Here is an 18,569-nt window from a genome sequence, read left to right on the forward strand (position 1 = left end):
ATAGATAGATAGATAGATAGATAGATAGATAGATAGATAGATAGATAATAGATAGATATAGATATAGATATAGATAGATATAGATATAGATATAGATCATAACAAGTAAAACTCTTCCCAACACTGCCTTCTGACCACCACCCCCAGGGCTTGGGACACAAACTACCGAACTCAAGAAAAGATGTGGAATAACAACACTAAACAATAAAACAAGCTTGAGGTCTTCACGTTCTTCTCTGTGCCCACCAAAGGGATAACAACGCATCATCCTACATTGAGAAGTATGGGAAAGCTCCACCCTCTTAGTCAGAGGAAGTTGTTGCCACTAAAGCAAGATTTTTGTCCCCAAAATGCAGCAAGGCCAGTGAGACTCCACCATCAAGATATCATGATCACAAATCCCATTTGGCTACAAACAATGAAATATGTGAAGCAAAAACTATTCAAAATACAAAAAGTAGACAGAAGTGCAGTATTAGTTGGAGAATTAAAAATAGCCTCATTCCTTTAGCATGTCAAAGTAGACCAAACTGTGATGTGTAAGATGGGAATTGTGAGTAATACAAGCATTTATTGCATTTGTGTGCACATGTGTTATATAACACAAAACACACTTTCACTCCAATACCACAAGCTTCTAATCACAGAAGTTTATATTATTAATCTAATCACCCAGAACATGAAAAATACTCTCTTGAAAGTATGAAAAGAAAGCTTTCAGTCTTCTCATGTTTTCAGATTTTTTCTACAACATGTGTTACCTTCATAAATAAAATTTTGAAAAGAAGTAAAAGGTTGACCAGCAAACCTATGATAGATCCTTCATACGCTAAACTTCATAATTGCTTCATGTTACCTTTCTAGTAGTATTTTCCTTTTGACTCATTTTTTCCCATGATTTTAAGTTGCTACATTGAAGTGTCTTTTAAAATCACTATACATTCTATCTTGCACAAAGCTGATTATGAATAAATCAATGCATTAATAACACACTCACCTTTTCACATATGTCATTTAGTGCTCCAGCTAAGACACGGTATGCACTGGTTTTTCCTCCAAACGGTTCCCCAACAATCATAAAACCATGACGCACAATCATCATTTCATATATTTGAAGTATCTTCTCAGAAAAGAATCTGGTCATTTGCAAATTCATGGATTCACAGTTGTCTTTGATAGCTGCTAGCAAATCATTATAATCTGGTTTTGGTAATTTCACACCAGGAAACAAATCTGAAGTGATTCCCTGATGATAGATGATTTGGGCATTTATATTACATATCTGATAGCCTCTCTCTCTCTCTCTCCACACACACATACACACACACACATACACATATACATGCACACACACGCACAAACACACATACATATACATAAACGTGATGAAAGTCCTCCCATCCTCATATTTAATAATGATGTAAATAGAGCCATTAAATAGTTCAACAGTATTTTTAACAGCTTTATAGAGGTATGACTAACATACAATGAACTATATAGTGTTACAAATTCAATAAGTGGAGTCATTAACTCAATCAAGATAATCAACCTATCACTCCCAGAAGTCACCTTGTGAACTTTTGTAATCCTCCTTCTCTACTCTCTTTGCCACCTCCCACCTCCTTCACCAGGAAACCACTAATTTGTTTTCTGTTACTATTTTTATTTGCATTGTCTAGAATTTAATATAGATGAAGTTACACATTATGGGTACTACTTTTTTTCTGACTTCTTTTTACTTAGCATAAAGATTTGGAGATTCCCATATGTGACATCATGTATTAATAGTTCAATGCATACAAGTATTACATTTAAATCCATTCCCCTGTCGATGGATACTTTCATTGTTTCCAGTTTGGAGCTATTGCAAACAAAACTGCTATGAACACTTAGACACAACTCTTTGTATGGACAAATGCTTTCATTTCTCTTGGTTGAATACCGAAGAGTGGAAAACCTGGATAATATGGTGGTTATGTGTTTAATATTTTAAGAAATTATCTGCTTTCCAAAGTGGTTGTATTATTGTACATTCATTCCAGCAGGGTATAACACTTTTAATATTTGGTATGGTCAGTCTTTTTAATTTTATCCACACTAATAGGTATGTCACAGTATCTTACTGTGGCTTCAATGTGCATTTCCTGATGACTAATGTTTTTGCATGTGCTTATTTGCTTTATGTATATGTTCTTAGTGAAGTGCCTTTTCAAATCTTTTGCCTATTTTTAATTGGTTTATTTTCTTAATGGTAAGTTTTGACTGTTCTTTAAATATTCTGTATACAAGTCCTTCATCATGTATCTAATTTGCAGATATTTTTTCCTAGTCTGCAACTTGTCTTTCATCCTCTTACCAATGTCTCTCAAAGAGTGAACATTTTAAGTTTTGATGAGTCTACTTTATCAATTTATTGTTTTATGTATTGTGCTTTTAATGCTGTGTTTAAGAAATTTTTGCCTAAGCCAAAGTCACAAGAGATTTCTCCCGTTTTCTTCTAGAAATTTTTACAATTTTACAATACTTTTAAGTTAAAAAGTTAGACAAATATGACCTTATTTTAAGGCTTATTATAAAGACAGCTTCATATTGTATAACAATAGACAAATATACCAATGGAACAGAATGGCGAGCCCAGAAAGTGACCCACACACATTTGAACAACTCATTCTCAACAAAGGCACAAAAACAATTTGGTAGAGAAAAGATAAAAAGATAGAATGCCTGGATTTGTCAAAACAATGAACCTTAATCCATACCTCAGTATCACATACAAAAATTAGTTCAAAGGTATTTTAATCATTGTGGTGGCCAGGATTTTAATCAGCTTTGTGTCCCTCAAAGATTCATGCCCGCAGAAAGCCTCAAAATGTAACCTCATTTGGAAATAGGATCGTTGCAGATATAATTAGATAAATTACGATGACGTTATCCTGGGCCTTAAATCCAATGACTGCTGTCTTCATAACAGAAAGGAGAAGAAGATTCAAACATAGATACACCCAGGGAAGGCCATGTAATGATGGAGGTAGAGATCAGAGTGATGCCAACCCACACCAGGAAATGTCAAGGATTGCCAATAGCCACCAGAAGCTAAGAAGAGGCAAAGGAGTTTTTCCTAGAGCCTTGATTTCAGATGTCTTCCCTCTAGAACTTTGAGAGAATACCTTTCTATTGTCTTAAGCCACCAAGTTGTGGTACTTTGCTATGGCAGCTTTAGGAAACTGATAAAATCATATGATGTATGATTGGAAAGAATTAGGATTCCATACTCAGTGTATAGGAATATATAAAGTTGATTGCAAGTTCTAAGAAACATACCTTTATAAACTGTTAAGGCTATTTTATAAGTATTATAGCAAACCTATGTAAGAAATAGGACTTATTTTCACTCTGAAGGTAAAAGTAAAAATTCAGAAGTGCTTCATGTGAAAGCACACATTTGACCTATACTTGAGAATTGATGAATTCTGAGTTTAATTGCTCCTATATTTAATCCTTCAAATGCTGTTATGGAGAAACTGATCTTAGTTTATCAAAGCAATGTTTCTGTGAGATAAAGAGGAGGAAAATGCAATGCAGCTCAGTGGTTAAGAGCTCTCTGCAGCCTGACTACATGGTTGAAATCCCCACTCGCTCATGTACTAGCCATAAATCAAAGCTAATTACCTTTGCCTCCGTTAAATGATCTGTAAAACAGGGATAATGATAGCACCTGACCTACTGGGTCATTGTGAGCGTTAAATAAGTTACTATTTGCAAAGCTCTTAGAAAAGTGTCTGGTGCCTAGTATTTGGTAAATAAACAAACATATCTTCTCAGATTGTTCAAATTGTTTTTGGTTGACCTTGAATGAAGGAGACCACTCGAGAACATCTTTGGTATCCAGTGGTTCTCAACCAAGACCAGTTCCCCTGACTCTCCTGCCTGGTAGAGAGTCAAAAATATGTGGAATTGTCTGGTTGTCACAACAGAAGAGATCTATCAACACTGGGGTGAGGGTGGGGGGCAAGGATGCCTAATGCTCTACAGTGTAGGGGACAGTCTCACAACAAGGAATTGTCCTAATCTGAAGTGACAGTTATGCTCCATTTTTGAGATATTGCTCAATAAGTGTTCACTGGATGAATACACAACTGCTTGAGAACATATCTGGTGAGGTATATTTCCACTTTATAAAAATAGAGTCTTTACTCTTGAAAAATTTGTACAGTATCCTAGTACCAAAGAAACTGAGGAAAAAACGTTAGGAAGAAAATTTGAACCTATTCCTCATAGTATCACTCTATATTTATACTGCCAGCTCTAAGTACTATGGAAAGATCCTTTGGAATGATGAAACATGGTTACTATGGAGAATAGATGACAATGGGCCACACCACAGTGGCAGTGTCACCCCTCCCCGTCCCCATAACGTCATACCACTTCAGTCCTTACACACTGGAAGCTAACTGCCTGTACTTTAAGGCAGCACATATTAGTGCAACATCTAACATGTGCTGGGAGCCCATGGCCCCACCCAATTCCTTCTAACTGAGACAGAGAAAAGGAAAAGAATGACATCAAATGATAATATGAAAACCTTAACCATTATTCTAATACTCCTTCTCAATTAATAATAGTATAATCTTAAATATAACTAGATAATTAAACCTAGTTCTTCCTTTAAATCATCCTGAAAAACATCAATTTCATAAAAGCCATTATATTCTTTTAAAGAAATTAAGCTTTTGATTATTTTTTAAAAAGATTTTATTTATTTGTCAGAGAAAGAGAGCACAAGCAGAGGGAGCTGCAAGCAGAGGGAGAAGCAGGCTCCCCACTGAGCAAGGAGCCCAATGCAGGACTCGATCCCAGGACCCTGGGATCATGACCTGAGCCAAAGGCAGACGCTTAACTAACTGAGCCACCCAGGCATCCCAAGAAATTAAGCTTTTTAAAAAAAATTTCTTCCATTATTAATTTAACAAACATTTGCCACGTACCTTTTCTGTGCAAAGGATTCAGTGGTGTGTTAGACCCATTATTTTCCTTCATGGAGCCTACATACTAGTGCAATTTATCAGCAAACATATTTCATAACTTTTGTGTGCTTATTTACATTGCATAGTTAAACAAAAAGTACTATTTAAAATCCCAACTTCTCGAAAGTCTTCTGAAGCAACAGAGCTAAACACACTTCAAGTTCAACATGGAATGATCTATGTTTCTCTGCGCCATATCATTATTTGCTGTAGTAGTTTCTCATAGGGAATTGCAAACTTGGACATTTGATAAATACATTATTATAAAAATTCTGATACACCAAAATAATAAATATCCTCACCTCAAAGAGTGGTAAATCATGGGACAAAAATTTTGGCAGATTTACATCAATAATAGATCTAAGCAGCAAAATTTCTTCATTTTCATTTGGATATTTCAGCTAAAAGAAAATACACTCATGATGAAATCTCCATCCGCTAAGTGCACCCCCTACATCTTCACACACGCGCGCGCGCACGCATGCATACACACACAGGCCCCAAAGACAATTTAAACCCACATAAAACTGTTCTCATTTCTTTTCATTTAATTGGATTGTTAATAATTTTAGAGGTTGAAAAAATTCCCAAACACTTGCGGTAATCTCAAAGTTTACTAAAAACCTGGTTGAACTCTGAACCTGTTGTCAGGCCCATAATAAGGTTTGCAGAGTTCACAAAAATATGAACTCCAAATTATTTCTCCCAACTTCAGTACTTTATTCAACATCTCACTCCAAAGTTTCTCCTATTATCATGCATTTAATTTTCCAGAACCCTCTTCCTTTCCTCTAGAATCTTTCTGCCTAATAAATTCCATGTTCCAACTTAACTGGCTTTACTCTTACAAAGTCAATGATGCCCAGCAGTCAAGTTCAGAGCACCCAATGCCAAAGCTAATCCTGTTCATATGGACTTTGTCTTTGGATCAGTCTAACCACACCTAAATTGTGAGGTGTCAAAAGTCTATTTTGTTATTTGAGAAGCTATTATTTTAAAGCAAATGTTTAAATTGTTTCTTGATATAATAAAAACAAACTTCAAAATATTCAAGCCAACACTTTCAACAATTCTAAATTAGCTTTTGACAAAGGATGAAAGGATTCATTTGCAGGATTCATTTGCTATGTAACTTTAATAGCTCAATTCCATAGTCAAGATGTCAGTGATAACATACACTAGACAATGCATTATCTTTCCCATTATCTGACCACAGTGTAATCCTGACAACGCCAGGTTAATACAAATTGTTACTTCTAGTTGCATTTGTTTATTGCAAAAAACAATGGTGTGCAGTTATTCTAGGCTAATGTGAAATAGAATATTACCATTATATATCAGCATTCTCAGTAACATTTATTACAGAAGATAAAAATGCATGCCATGGTTCTTAATCATGTAGAATATATTTTAAAATCTTTATCTTCGACAAAACATGAACATGAGAATTTTATAAACTCCAAGGTCACATTTTGCATTTTGCTATTAAGTATAGCCTACCTTGCTTTGTTTCATAAAGAACTAATGCATAATTTTAGTTCACGCCTCCACAAAATACTTTCAATGAAGTTACACAAGTCTTAAAATATATGGATTTTTCCATCTATATAGTTATGATTTATACCATTTTAAAATACAAACATTATATTGCAAGTCCATAACTGCTAGTCTACAATAGGCTATAATTATATAATTACATTAATTGATAATGTTTTGGCACATTTGTATATATTTATTAATTATACATTATTTCCTTTAAAGCTGTACATATTCATATAGACTGAAAGCCTTCAAAATATTTCTCAGCAGCAAGAAATTTCATTCCTAGGTAGTACCTATTTTCATACATTTAAAATTACGGAACAGAACTCAGTAAGAATTACGTCTAAGTTTTTACAAATCATAAAATTTCCTTTTTCACATGTGCAAATGATCAACTATTTTTTTAGTACAATAGCTGGATTTTTTTCAGTTGATGAAACCAACCAGTTACTGGAACTCTGTGAAGACACAGGGTCCTGAGATTTATGAACAGAAAATTCATGAGTAAGAAATCACTTGAGTTCTCTACCTTCAGATTCCCAGCAGCGGTGAGCACGGACTTCACGGCTCTCATGCCATAGTCATAGTGATGTTGCGAGGACAATTGCTCTGAACACAAGCGGTAGGTAGCCACGATTTTTACAGACAGTGGCCGAGCTGTGACAAACCCACAGGAGTACAAGACTATTTCAGCAATCATGGCATAGTCAGGCACCATCATTGCTACTGTCCGAAAGAGAGCCTACAGGAGTGCAGGAAAGGCATTTTTGAAAAGACCATTGTAAAGACAACCCTACTGTGCATTTCCTAATGCGTTATGACTATATAGCTTTTCTGCAATAATGTTCAATTACAACGTCCAAATCATATAGCTAAAAACACTTAATTTTAAAAACGTGTTTCTTGGGCGCCTGGGTGGCTCAGTTGGTTAGGCGACTGCCTTCGGCTCAGGTCATGATCCTGGAGTCCCGGGATCGAGTACCGCATCGGGCTCCCTGCTCCGCGGGGAGTCTGCTTCTCCCTCTGACCCTCCCCCCTCTCATGTGCTCTCTCTCTCATTCTCTCTCAAATAAATAAACAAAATCTTTAAAAAAAAAAAAAACGTGTTTCTTGTAATTGTTATAAATATCATTAATTTCTGTAGCACTATTTTTCCTTAAATTATGCTTTTAAGAACGTTCATGATGCTCAGGTTTTGGGTGAATTATTAATTCACATGCTAAGTATCAATTATGCTCTATTCTTCTTGGGAAGTGACAGGTTATAGGGAAAATATATCCAAGTCTGCTGGGATGTCCAAACGCTGGGCTTTTCATATGGGCTGGTGAGAAAGTGCATGGTATTGGGAGACCAGGCTTCAAGTGAGGCTCTCCCGGAATCGAATTAATTTTATGCTGCGGGCTAATCAGATAACTCCTAATAACAAGGGTATGTTAGATAAATAAGGTTTTTGAGATATTTTTAACTTTTTGAGTCTGCAGTCACCACGTCAGTCTTTCACCAAGCATAATAAAGAAATAAAAACTGGAAATAAGCCACAGATAATTATTATTAATTATGATAAATCAATTTTCCAAATTGTAAAGTTTTTTTTCTCATTGTATTTTTAAATGTTGTGGGACAAATAAATGTCATGTGATAGCTAAGTAGAAAACTAGACAGATTTCAAAAGAATAAATAAGAAAATTTAAGTTTAGAATGTCAGTATGTATCAGGACCTACTTCAGTAGCTCATACATTAAGCCAGGACCTTTGTGTACTAAAGATAAAAAAATGGCAATTTTTTTAAGTAGGCTCCATGCCCAACATGGGGCTTGAATTCAAAACCCCAAGATTGAGAGTCACATGCTGTACTGACTGAGACAGCCAGGTGCTCCTAGAAAAATGGCAGTTTTATTCAGATAGTTTATAAATATCTTCTGGGAATTCACTGAGTTACCTGAAACACAAGGCAGATAGGAAATAAGACATCTTGCTTAAGTGATCTGTTATGACTGTTCCAGGTTGAGAACAAATAAAAGATTGGCATCAGCAAGATCCTTCCAATGTGTTATGTTAATTACTAACTAGAGGCCTTAGTACTGCTATTTTATCAATAAGGTTACCATTAAATAAAGAATAAAATGTTAAAAATATATGGCTTGAGCAAATAATTTGAAACAGAGAAGCTTAAGCAAGTGCTCTAAACCACTACATACTTGAGGAAAAGAGAATGCAAGAGAATTACTATACAGATGGTACCTCTTTAAAAGGGTAGGTTCTCAACAACTATTTTTTTTTTCACAAATAAGAGAAAGAATGAATGAACCAATCAGTCAGTGGGTCCCCCTAGGTTTGGGTGGTACAGTCTTTCTACAATAGTATCAACTGCTATTAGTTTCAGGTGAAGATCCAGGTCTGTGTGGTGTAGGCTTCCCCCTGACCACATCAGTAATTTCACAAATTTCTATTCACATTCCCTCAGCCCTACTAGCAATATGGCCATGGAACACCATGGAACAGACAGATCAGTGGCCAAGAGAACAAAAAATACAGTGTGGTAAAGAAATTTCAAGGGGTTATCATGATGTTCCATCCACTAGGAATCCTCCACCAAAGATTTAACATTGATTTCTATTTACCACAGAGAAAAGCATCTTCCTCAAAACAATTTTAGGTGAATATTTTAATTCAATGGTTCTCAAACTGTGTGAGAAATACTGATATGATATGGTTTGATTTGGAATGTGTCAGAAATAATTTGTTAGTAATAGCAATAAGTTTAAAGGTACTTTATAGTGTTCTTAAAAAAAATTTAAGTTCAATTCTGGCTTAACCAATGATATACTCTCTTGAGTGTAAAAGAAGAATCTAGCTCCAGGTATCATACCAGGGCTTGAATAAATTCTGATACAGGTATCAGAATGTAAGCATTATCCTTCTGGAAAGCTATGCATCAGGTTATTGGCTTTGTGACATTAGAAGATCTGGAACATGCCCATTTTACCATGGCTTCTAACATTCAACTATTCTGAAATGTTTATTGAATATTGATTCTTCCAAATAGTTTTAATATTAAATACAGCTTCTCTAATGTAGCAATGTGCTTAAGAAATTGCTCCACTATGCAGATCTTATCTAGATGTACAGGAAGTCAAAATGGGACTATCTGCATGACGACATAGGTCTAGGGAGATGGCAGGACAGATGCATTGGGTCCTAATTCCCAGGTTCTTGTAGATCAGGCCAAGAACTTTGAACTTTTTTCCTGTAGGCAAAACAACAACAACAACAAAAACAAAACCCAATAGCTTTTTAGGTCTGGAAGTTACAGGATTAGATTTCTTCTGAAGACACTGGTAGAATTATAATGGGGAATAAATTATAGTGAATTTTAGTGGAGAAGGGATTGGTGACAAGCGAGCTGTTGCAGTAAGACACACAGGGGAAGAATGAGGAGGGAGGGAAGGAAGGTGCAGCAGTGGGACCAAGCAAGAGCAACAAGAATTATAAGGCTTTTGTATAATAGGATGCCTGGTTTTGGTGCCTGGCTGAATCACTGGGTGAAGAAGAGGGAAGTCTCGGGCGCCCGGGTGGCTCAGATGGTTAAGCGTCTGCCTTCGGCTCAGGTCATGATCCCAGGGTCCTGGAATCGAGTCCCGCATCAGACTCCCTGCTCCTTGGGAGCCTGCTTCTCCCTCTGCCTCTCTCTCTCTCTCCCTCTGTCTCTCATGAATAAATAAATAAAATCTAAAAAAAAAAAAAAAAAAGAGGGAAGTCTCGAGGATGACTCTGAAGACATTCTCTGGACCTCATAAGCTTTTTTTTTTTTCAAGGAAGATCTATTTCTTTCTTTTCAGACTGACATTTTTTCAAAATTGTTAGGTATTTCCATATACTTGAAAATAGATGTTCTGTAGCCATTGTAACCAAGAAGACTGCACAGTAGGAAGAACAACAACAAAGCTATCAGAATTTGAGAGCAGTTTTTGGCCTGAAGTAGAAGGAAAATCCATCACCCACAGAACCACAAGGTGGATATTTTGACACTGTTCCAACATGCACAGCACATAAAACTGCAACACAGTCTGCACAGGGCATTAAAAGACTGAACTTTTTATAATAGTCCCAGCCTTTTATGATTAGCTATTCACAGATTTTTGCCTTTACAAATACTATGTATTCAGACTGATCCTACTGAAGAAAAGAAAAACATGGGCGAACAAAAGAACTGCTACAGAAAGAGTTCTCCAAACGTAAATCACAATGAAAAGTTGCAAAACGTTTCTTAGATAAGAGGATTTACCGGTTTTTATTTTTTAATCATACCTTCCTTCACTTAGGCAAAGTATTAAAACATCTCATCTAATACATAAAAGTGTATGGAATGGAAATACCAAAATACTTCATAGCAATGACTTGAATTGAAAGTCTCTTCAGTGGAGAAGAAGAATTCCTCAACTAGTCTAAGAAGCTGTCAGTCTAAATATGTGAACAGCAGAAAGGACTATAGGGCTGAGAGTCAGAAGACTTGGTTTTGGATCTGCAATTACCACTGCGTTATTCTTCAACATTGTTCTTTATGCTCTAGCCACAAATGCAATTTATCAGAAAAGTATATAAAATGCCCAAGATATGAGGAAATGTTCTATTTCTCTCATAATCAAGTTTGTTTGTTTTTTTTTTAAGTAAAGAGTCTAGTCTATTCAATTAGCAAAGTGTTTTGCTCTTTTTACCAGGAGAAAAAAAATAGTGTTGGGTATAAAGGACAATTGAGAATTGATGTGGGCTGTGAATTATTTCAACCTCTGTTGGGAGGCAATTTAACAACATAGCTCTTGGTCCTATGACCATACTTAAGGAAATATTTTAAAATAGACAAAAGCCTTAAATAAAAACTGCCCATTGCAATATTATTTATAATGAAGGAAAACTAAAAGCAATCCAAGTGTCCAACAGTAAGATGCAGTTCAGTAAATTTATTTACAGTTTGGATTATGTTTATAAAGATAGGAAAATGCTCATGTTATAATACTAACCTGAAAAAAACAACCCAGCATACACAACTGCTGGATTCTACCATTTAAAATTTGCCTTTTAAAAGATATTTAAAACTGAAGGATACAATATAGTAAGCAATAGAATGGGTATCTTTTTCAGTATTTCCTATATTTTCTAATTTTCTATAATTATCAGTTATTAAATATCAGTCTGAAAGTTACATCCAGTTTGCACATTCATTTTCTAAAGGTACTCAAAGCTTTAAAAGTTATTTTCTAGAGGCACCTGGGTGGCTCAGTTGGTTAAGCATCTGCCTTCAGCTCAGTTCATGATCTCGGGGTCCTGGGATCGAGCCCTACATCAGGCTCCCAGCTCAGTGGGAAGTCTGCTTCTCCCTCTCCCTCTGCCCCCCCTCTGCTTGTGCTCTGTCTCTGTCTCTGTCTCTCTCAAATGAATAAATAAAATCTTTAACAATAAATAAAAATTATTTTCTAAAACAGTTTTCTAAAATACAATGTCCAAAAGCAAATATTTTGCATAAAATTCAAGGAGAGCATGTTCTTTCTTTTTACATATTAACTTTGTAAACTACAGAAAGGAAACAGATGATCTAATTGTCCCTTTTGTACCTTCAGATTATCCGGCAGCTCCGATCGCCCAGCATATCCTGGGTTCATGGTTATAAAGACAGCGCAAGTGGGGTCAAGTTTTAACTCAGTTCCTTCAAACACTAGTGTATCGACACCTGCATTAATACCTGTGGGTCATCAAGAATGAAATGACTCAGCAATTCCACATTTAAATGCAACTTGTGCCATCCATTATCTCCTGTATTTCTACTGTTTTGACATAATGCAAAGACAAACCAGTCCATTACCTCTTTGGATAGTAAGAATTTGTTGAGCAACCACGGACAGTACTTCCAAATCAATTCTGTTAAACTCATCAAAGCAAGCCCAGGCTCCACAAGATAACAGTCCCTGGGAGAAAAGAGTAATGAAATTTTTCAATTTTATCTGATTGAATATTGCTTTGAAATGTTGCATTTTCACCTGATATTTTCAAGGATTTAATATCCTATCAAGGAAACTGCTTATTCACCTTTATCTTTAAAGACAGCGTATTATTTTTTTTATTAGAAATTCATTATTCTGCACGAATAAGGAGTTTGATCAATTGGAAAATTGTCCATTTGATCAATAGCTTTTTACTTTGTGTGTATCTTTTGGCATTTAGATGTATACCTGTAATCTCATAGCCTTTCTTACTTTTTATGTGCAAGTTGATTTTGTTTGCTTTTTCTACATGAACATCATAGAATAGATTGCAATATTTCTCTAAATAAGATGACTTCTGTTGCTAATGAGACTATTTTGTGGTCTGAGCACCTTAATAGTCAACCTACATAGTTTGAGGCTCTAGCTTACACTTCTAACCCACAACTACCTCACAAATATGTGCCATTTGGGCATTAGAGAAAACTAGGCCACCAGGCTTGAGTAGCTCAGTCCAAATTCAAATTTATTTATTTATTTATTTATTTATTTTTAAAGATTTTATTTATTTGATAGAGAGAGACACAGCGAGAGAGGGAACACAAGCAGGCGGAGTGGGAGAGGGAGAAGCAGGCTTCCCGCCGAACAGGGAGCCCGATGCGGGGCTCGATCCCAGGACTCTGGGATCATGACCTGAGCCGAAGGCAGATGCTTAACGACTGAGCCACCCAGGTGCCCCCAAATTCAAATTTATTTTTTAAAAAATCAATTTGACATTTATTGAATGCATATTCTGTAGATTGTATATATATATATGTGTGTGTGTATGTTTCACTGAGTAGCTGGTATGTTTCAGGCATGATGCATGTATCTTTTATGCAAAGAAACTAAGACTATACCTACAAGATGTTAATTAGTACAAGGCCACAGAGCTAATAGCGGCTGACCTTGGATTTGTACACAGTTCCATCTACTGAACCACACTGGATTAAACGTGAACTCTATGCATTTTGAAGAACAGCACATTTTCATTAGAGAAGACTATGACTTTTATTTCTACATATCATAAGAGGACTAGAAACCACAGAGAACCAAAAAATACTTATGAAGTCACATATTCAAATAGTTATAAGGATTGTGACATTATTAATAAAACCCAGGTCTTTTCTATTCTGTACCCCTATTATTCAGCATGATCCTAACAAAGTATCTTTATAACCAATAAATACTTATCAGTAAGCAACTTTGATACCAAAAGTGTATGAATCTATATCAAGGAATTAAGAAAATCATTATATATATTCAAAAATTGAGTAGTACATACCAGACTTTTCCTTAAATGTTTAGGAATATAATGGCTATTCAAACTAAACTACACAGAGACTCTTTTAGACTTATTATCTCTTTCTTAAAAAAATCATTACAACAAGGTTGCATATCATTACAGAGTATGATTAAAATGGTAACTGGTCATTCAAATGTTTTCTTGATATGTTATTTATTATATTTTTGACTTTTAAAATCTTACCCTAATTGTTTCAGCATCACAAATATAGAGACTCTTTAAGTTCCAAATCTGTTATAAAATGACCTTGCCATATATCAGGCAGGGACAGTTTACTGTATAGGGCAGGACTGGTATATTTGTTTTGTTTGGTTTTCTTTTTAAACGTTAACTTTTCTCAAGAAATGTTGGAAAATAATTACAGAATCTTTAAAGATAAGAATTACAGAATCTTCACAGAAAAATAGACATTAACAAATAAACAGAACCTATAATCCCAAATGGATAATTCTGTGTTCGACTGTTCCAGCTAACATTTTAAAAAATAACAGCCTGTAGCAACAAAGCACTAAAATGACCAGACATTATAGCTTTATAGACAGGTATGTTACATTTTTAATTCCCCCTTTTGCAATCTTACAGACTCCTAAGAGTGGGAATCTGACTCAGTATAAGAAAAAAACAAGCATTTTAAGTTTGCAAGAAAAGATTAACTAGAGTGTATCTATGAAAGTAAATTACTGAATCATAACTGGTTAATAATAAGAGCTACAGGTTAAAGACTTTAGATTCCGCACGGTCTTTACATGTTGTAGTGGTTCTCAAATTTTTAGCTGCCCCAATATCCTGAAGGCACAGCACTCATTCCTATCAGCCATAGCGACCCATTACAACAGGGACTGGAGACACAGGTAAAGCTCCTTTCTTAAGTAAGCTTTTGAAATAACCCTACTTCTCTGGAGAATGGAGATAGCACTTTAATTTTACTTAAAATACAGTAAGTCTTTTACTTGCATTAAATTATGTTTCATTATAAATAGCTTTCCTCTCTGAGCAGTTATTTTGTAAAGAAGTGAGTCAATTCAAACCTTAAAGAATTTTCCTAAAGCCAGATAATCCAACCCATCAGAGCAGTTGAAAACAACACATTGTTTGGCCACTGCTTTTGCTAAATCTTTGGTAGTTTCAGTCTTTCCAGTGCCAGCTGGCCCTTCAGGTGCTCCTCCAAGGTGCAGGTGAAGGGCTCCAAACAAGGTTCTGAAATATAAGAAATAAGCAATCTTTGTAGAATAACGTCATTTTTAATATACATTATGAAAAGAGGAAAAGTTTAAACTGAGAGCCAACTTTTCCACTTCCTCTTCAATAATTTCTTCCTTCCCATGAACCTCTGAAAAATCTCTGACTGTGCATTACTTTATCTGTTATTATATTTCACTCCTGAAGAGCTGATTATATGTGACAGAATCAGAACAAACACACTTGAAATTCAGGGCTGACTCTCGTCAATACAGAGAATTCAGCTGATGCTGAACCACCCAATCCCCCTAACTGCAAACATTCAGAAATGCTACATTAAAAAAAAAAGTAACTTTCGAAATACATAGCCATTTTTGAAAGAATGTAAAGGAAATCACCAATGAAGAGGGAATGCAAAGATGTCAGTAATTAGGTGCTAAAGCTATAGAGGTACATATTGTTTTTGGGATCTGCATACAAACACAAGTGTATTTACAACCACAGAGAAACAGAAAAAAATTTTTTTTTTTTAGATTTTTTTATTTGAGAGAGAGATCTAGCGAGGAGGGGCAGGGAGCAGAGGGAGACAGAGAGAAGGTCTTAAGTAGACTCCATGCTGAGCCCGGAGCCCGATGTGAGGCTCAATCTCATGACCCTGTGATCACGACCTGAACCAAAACCAAGAGATGGACGCTTAACCAACTGTACCACATAGGCTCCCCGAAAGAGAAAAATTCTTATACTGCGTAAGGTGAAGAGCTGGAATGCATTCACTTATACAAACCTAGAAGCCTTGAAAAGCTGACTTATCTCTAAATGGAAACTAAAATTACTCTAGCAACCTACTCGAGAAAGACAAAGAAAGATCAACTACAGAGGAGATAGGAAGCTTACCCTTCATTGCAGCACCCAGTGGAAAGCTTCATGCGGGTAGGGTCCAAATTTCCATTATCCATGGGCACATGAACCCAAACTGAGAAATTAACACTGAAATTTTGTTTTGGACCAGAGAAAACCCTAGAGCCCTTTTAAGAGATAAATGTGAAACTGTTCCACATGGACACCTCCACAGCTGAAAAAATGTAAGACTGCATGGGGCAACAACCCTTACTAAAATGAGCTCATAATTAAAACCAGAGAGAGAGAGAAAGATCAAAGTTAAGAGTCAGACTTGCAGTGGCAGATGGACAAAGGTGCGAGAGAATTACTATATACTTGGTACTCTGGTATCCTGATGATTTATTTAATGAGATTTTAAATAAAAAGGAATAGACAGGGGCGCCTGGGTGGTACAGTTGGTTAAGCATCCAACTCTTGGTTTTGGCTCAGGTCAGACCTCGGGGTTGTGAGATTGAGCTCCGCATCAGGCTCCACACTCAGTGCAGAACCTGCTTGAGTTCCTCTCTCTCTCTCTCCCTCTGTCCCTCCCCCACCCACTCTTTCTTTCTCTAAAATAAAGAAATCTTAAAAAAAAAAAAAGCAAGAGACATAAAATTATGAGAAAAAGTCAGTTTCATAAAAGAGACAACTTGAAATCTAGCAATAAAAAATATAGTTATTGGACTTTTTAAAATGATACCAGATTAAATGGCAGATTAAACATAAAGAGAATTATGCACTACAAGATAAATATGAGGAAATCATCCAAGAAGATACCAAGATGGAATATAAGAAAAGTTGAGAGACAAAGAAAAAAAAGGAAGAGAATGGGGAAAAAGGCAAAATTTAAAAAACAATGGCTGTGGAGCACCTGGGTGGCTCAGTAGGTTAAGCATCCAACTCTTGGTTTCAGCTCAGGTCATGATCTCAGGGTCTACCTGCTGAGCATGGAGCCTGCTTAAGATTCTCTTTCTCCATCTCCCTCTACCCTTCCCCTCCTCACTCCCCCCCAAATAATAAATAAAAAGCAATAGCTGAGAATTTGCCAGAAATGAAGAAAGATATGAACTGAAAAGTCTCAAGTGGGATAAATAAAAACTTATCCACATACAGTAGCATTACAGTGAACATCAACAATAAAGAGAAAATCTTAAAAAACAGGATAGAAAAAAATTACCTACAAAGGAAACATAATAACAGTCTACTCAGTAGTGGCAATGAATGCCAGGAGAATAATATTTTTGGAGAGCTGAGGGGAAATTATGGTTCACTTACAGTTGTATACCTAGCTATCCTATCATTTAATAATTGAATGAAGACCAAATTTTTTTTAAAAACAAAGACTGATAGAGCTCACTACTTGCAGAGCCTCACTGAAACAATTACTGAAGGATGTTGCTAGTAAGAAGAAAATGAAATCAGAAAGAAGGCAAAGGAAAAAGCAATTGTGAGTTAAGACAATGATAAAGTTTTTGGTAAATGTATATAAATATTAGATATAAAAAATATGTAACAGAATATAAATAGAGCAATCTATGCCAGATAATCTTATCTTACAGATAGTAAAATTGGCCACCTAGCACCAGGGCATATAGAATTTGGCTAGGAAGCTTGTAAAAGAGGGGTCAAGAGTAAAGATCTTTGGAAAGAGCTGTTAGTGTGTTGTTTATTTCCCGTCCCTCTGTAGAGAAGAATAAAGCACTTGCCCCTCTCCCAAACTACCTGTGGGGCTTTAGAGAACTATTCAGAGAGCTTGGCACACTGTCTGACCCCTGGAATTTGTGTAACACAGGAACTGGGAATTCAATCACAACTTAAAATATTTAAAGTCAAGAGAATGCCTGTAGCTATTCCTGATGGCAGAGCTGGGGAAAACGGTGACAGTGAGAGAGATGTACTCACACTATTGGCAAAATAAATGTATATCATCTGACCAGATCTAGATCCCACCTGAAGGAAGCTAGATTTGAGTCATGTTGAATGGAACTCTGTGCAGGAGGCCCACCTAGCATTGGAGAAGACACCAAGGTGAGCGTCCATGTGTGGCTGACCTCAGACAGAGGCTGAAGCAAAAGTCACCAGCAGGCAGCCAGAGAAGACATTTTCCACAGGTGACTGGCGGGGGAGGGTTTCCAAAAAACCCACATAAATATCCCATGGGAGATCTGGCACATATAGGCTTGTGCCCTCATTGAGAACACTAAACAGGCAAGAGATAGTAGCCACACAAGACAGTTGTCACACATGAACCCACCCGTCCCTTTCTTTCTCCCTTCCTCCATTAACCCCCAAGACTGGAGGAGCCAAGGATGAGCAATGGAGAGAATAATGCAAAGGACAGGGATAAAACTGACAAAACCATTGACCACATTTGCCTCCCCAAATAAAGGCCTAGAGGTTGTGTCAAGCTCAAGCTGGGAGAGAAAGGGAATTTTAAAGTGGATGAAAGATGTTAGCTTTGATATAAGACCTAAATGGACTTCTAATACCTGAAAAAAATAACACTTTAATTTAGATTTTGACAATAATTTGGGATATGGGAGATGGAAACTTGCATTAAAGTTGTTAAAGCCCTTTTATTATTCAGAAGCATGATAGAAAAAAAATTTCAATGTAAACACCTAC

At 36.1% G+C, this 18,569-nt stretch overlaps 1 protein-coding gene across 1 annotated transcript in view; it reads right to left on the reverse strand.

Annotated features, from left to right (window-relative positions):
• Window positions 1-18,569, reverse strand: part of DNAH7 (dynein axonemal heavy chain 7) — a 251,256-nt gene that overhangs the window by 154,376 nt on the left and 78,311 nt on the right. The window contains exons 23-28 of the mRNA XM_021703031.2: window positions 14,915-15,083; window positions 12,424-12,526; window positions 12,176-12,303; window positions 7,096-7,308; window positions 5,327-5,425; window positions 998-1,246 (exon numbers count right to left, since the gene is read on the reverse strand). Of these exons, the coding sequence (XP_021558706.2) occupies window positions 998-1,246; window positions 5,327-5,425; window positions 7,096-7,308; window positions 12,176-12,303; window positions 12,424-12,526; window positions 14,915-15,083 (961 nt within the window). The remainder of the gene's footprint in view (window positions 1-997; window positions 1,247-5,326; window positions 5,426-7,095; window positions 7,309-12,175; window positions 12,304-12,423; window positions 12,527-14,914; window positions 15,084-18,569) is intronic.

This window comes from Neomonachus schauinslandi, chromosome 3 (assembly GCF_002201575.2).
Source record: "Neomonachus schauinslandi chromosome 3, ASM220157v2, whole genome shotgun sequence".
In the NCBI taxonomy this organism is placed as follows: Eukaryota; Metazoa; Chordata; class Mammalia; order Carnivora; family Phocidae; genus Neomonachus; species Neomonachus schauinslandi.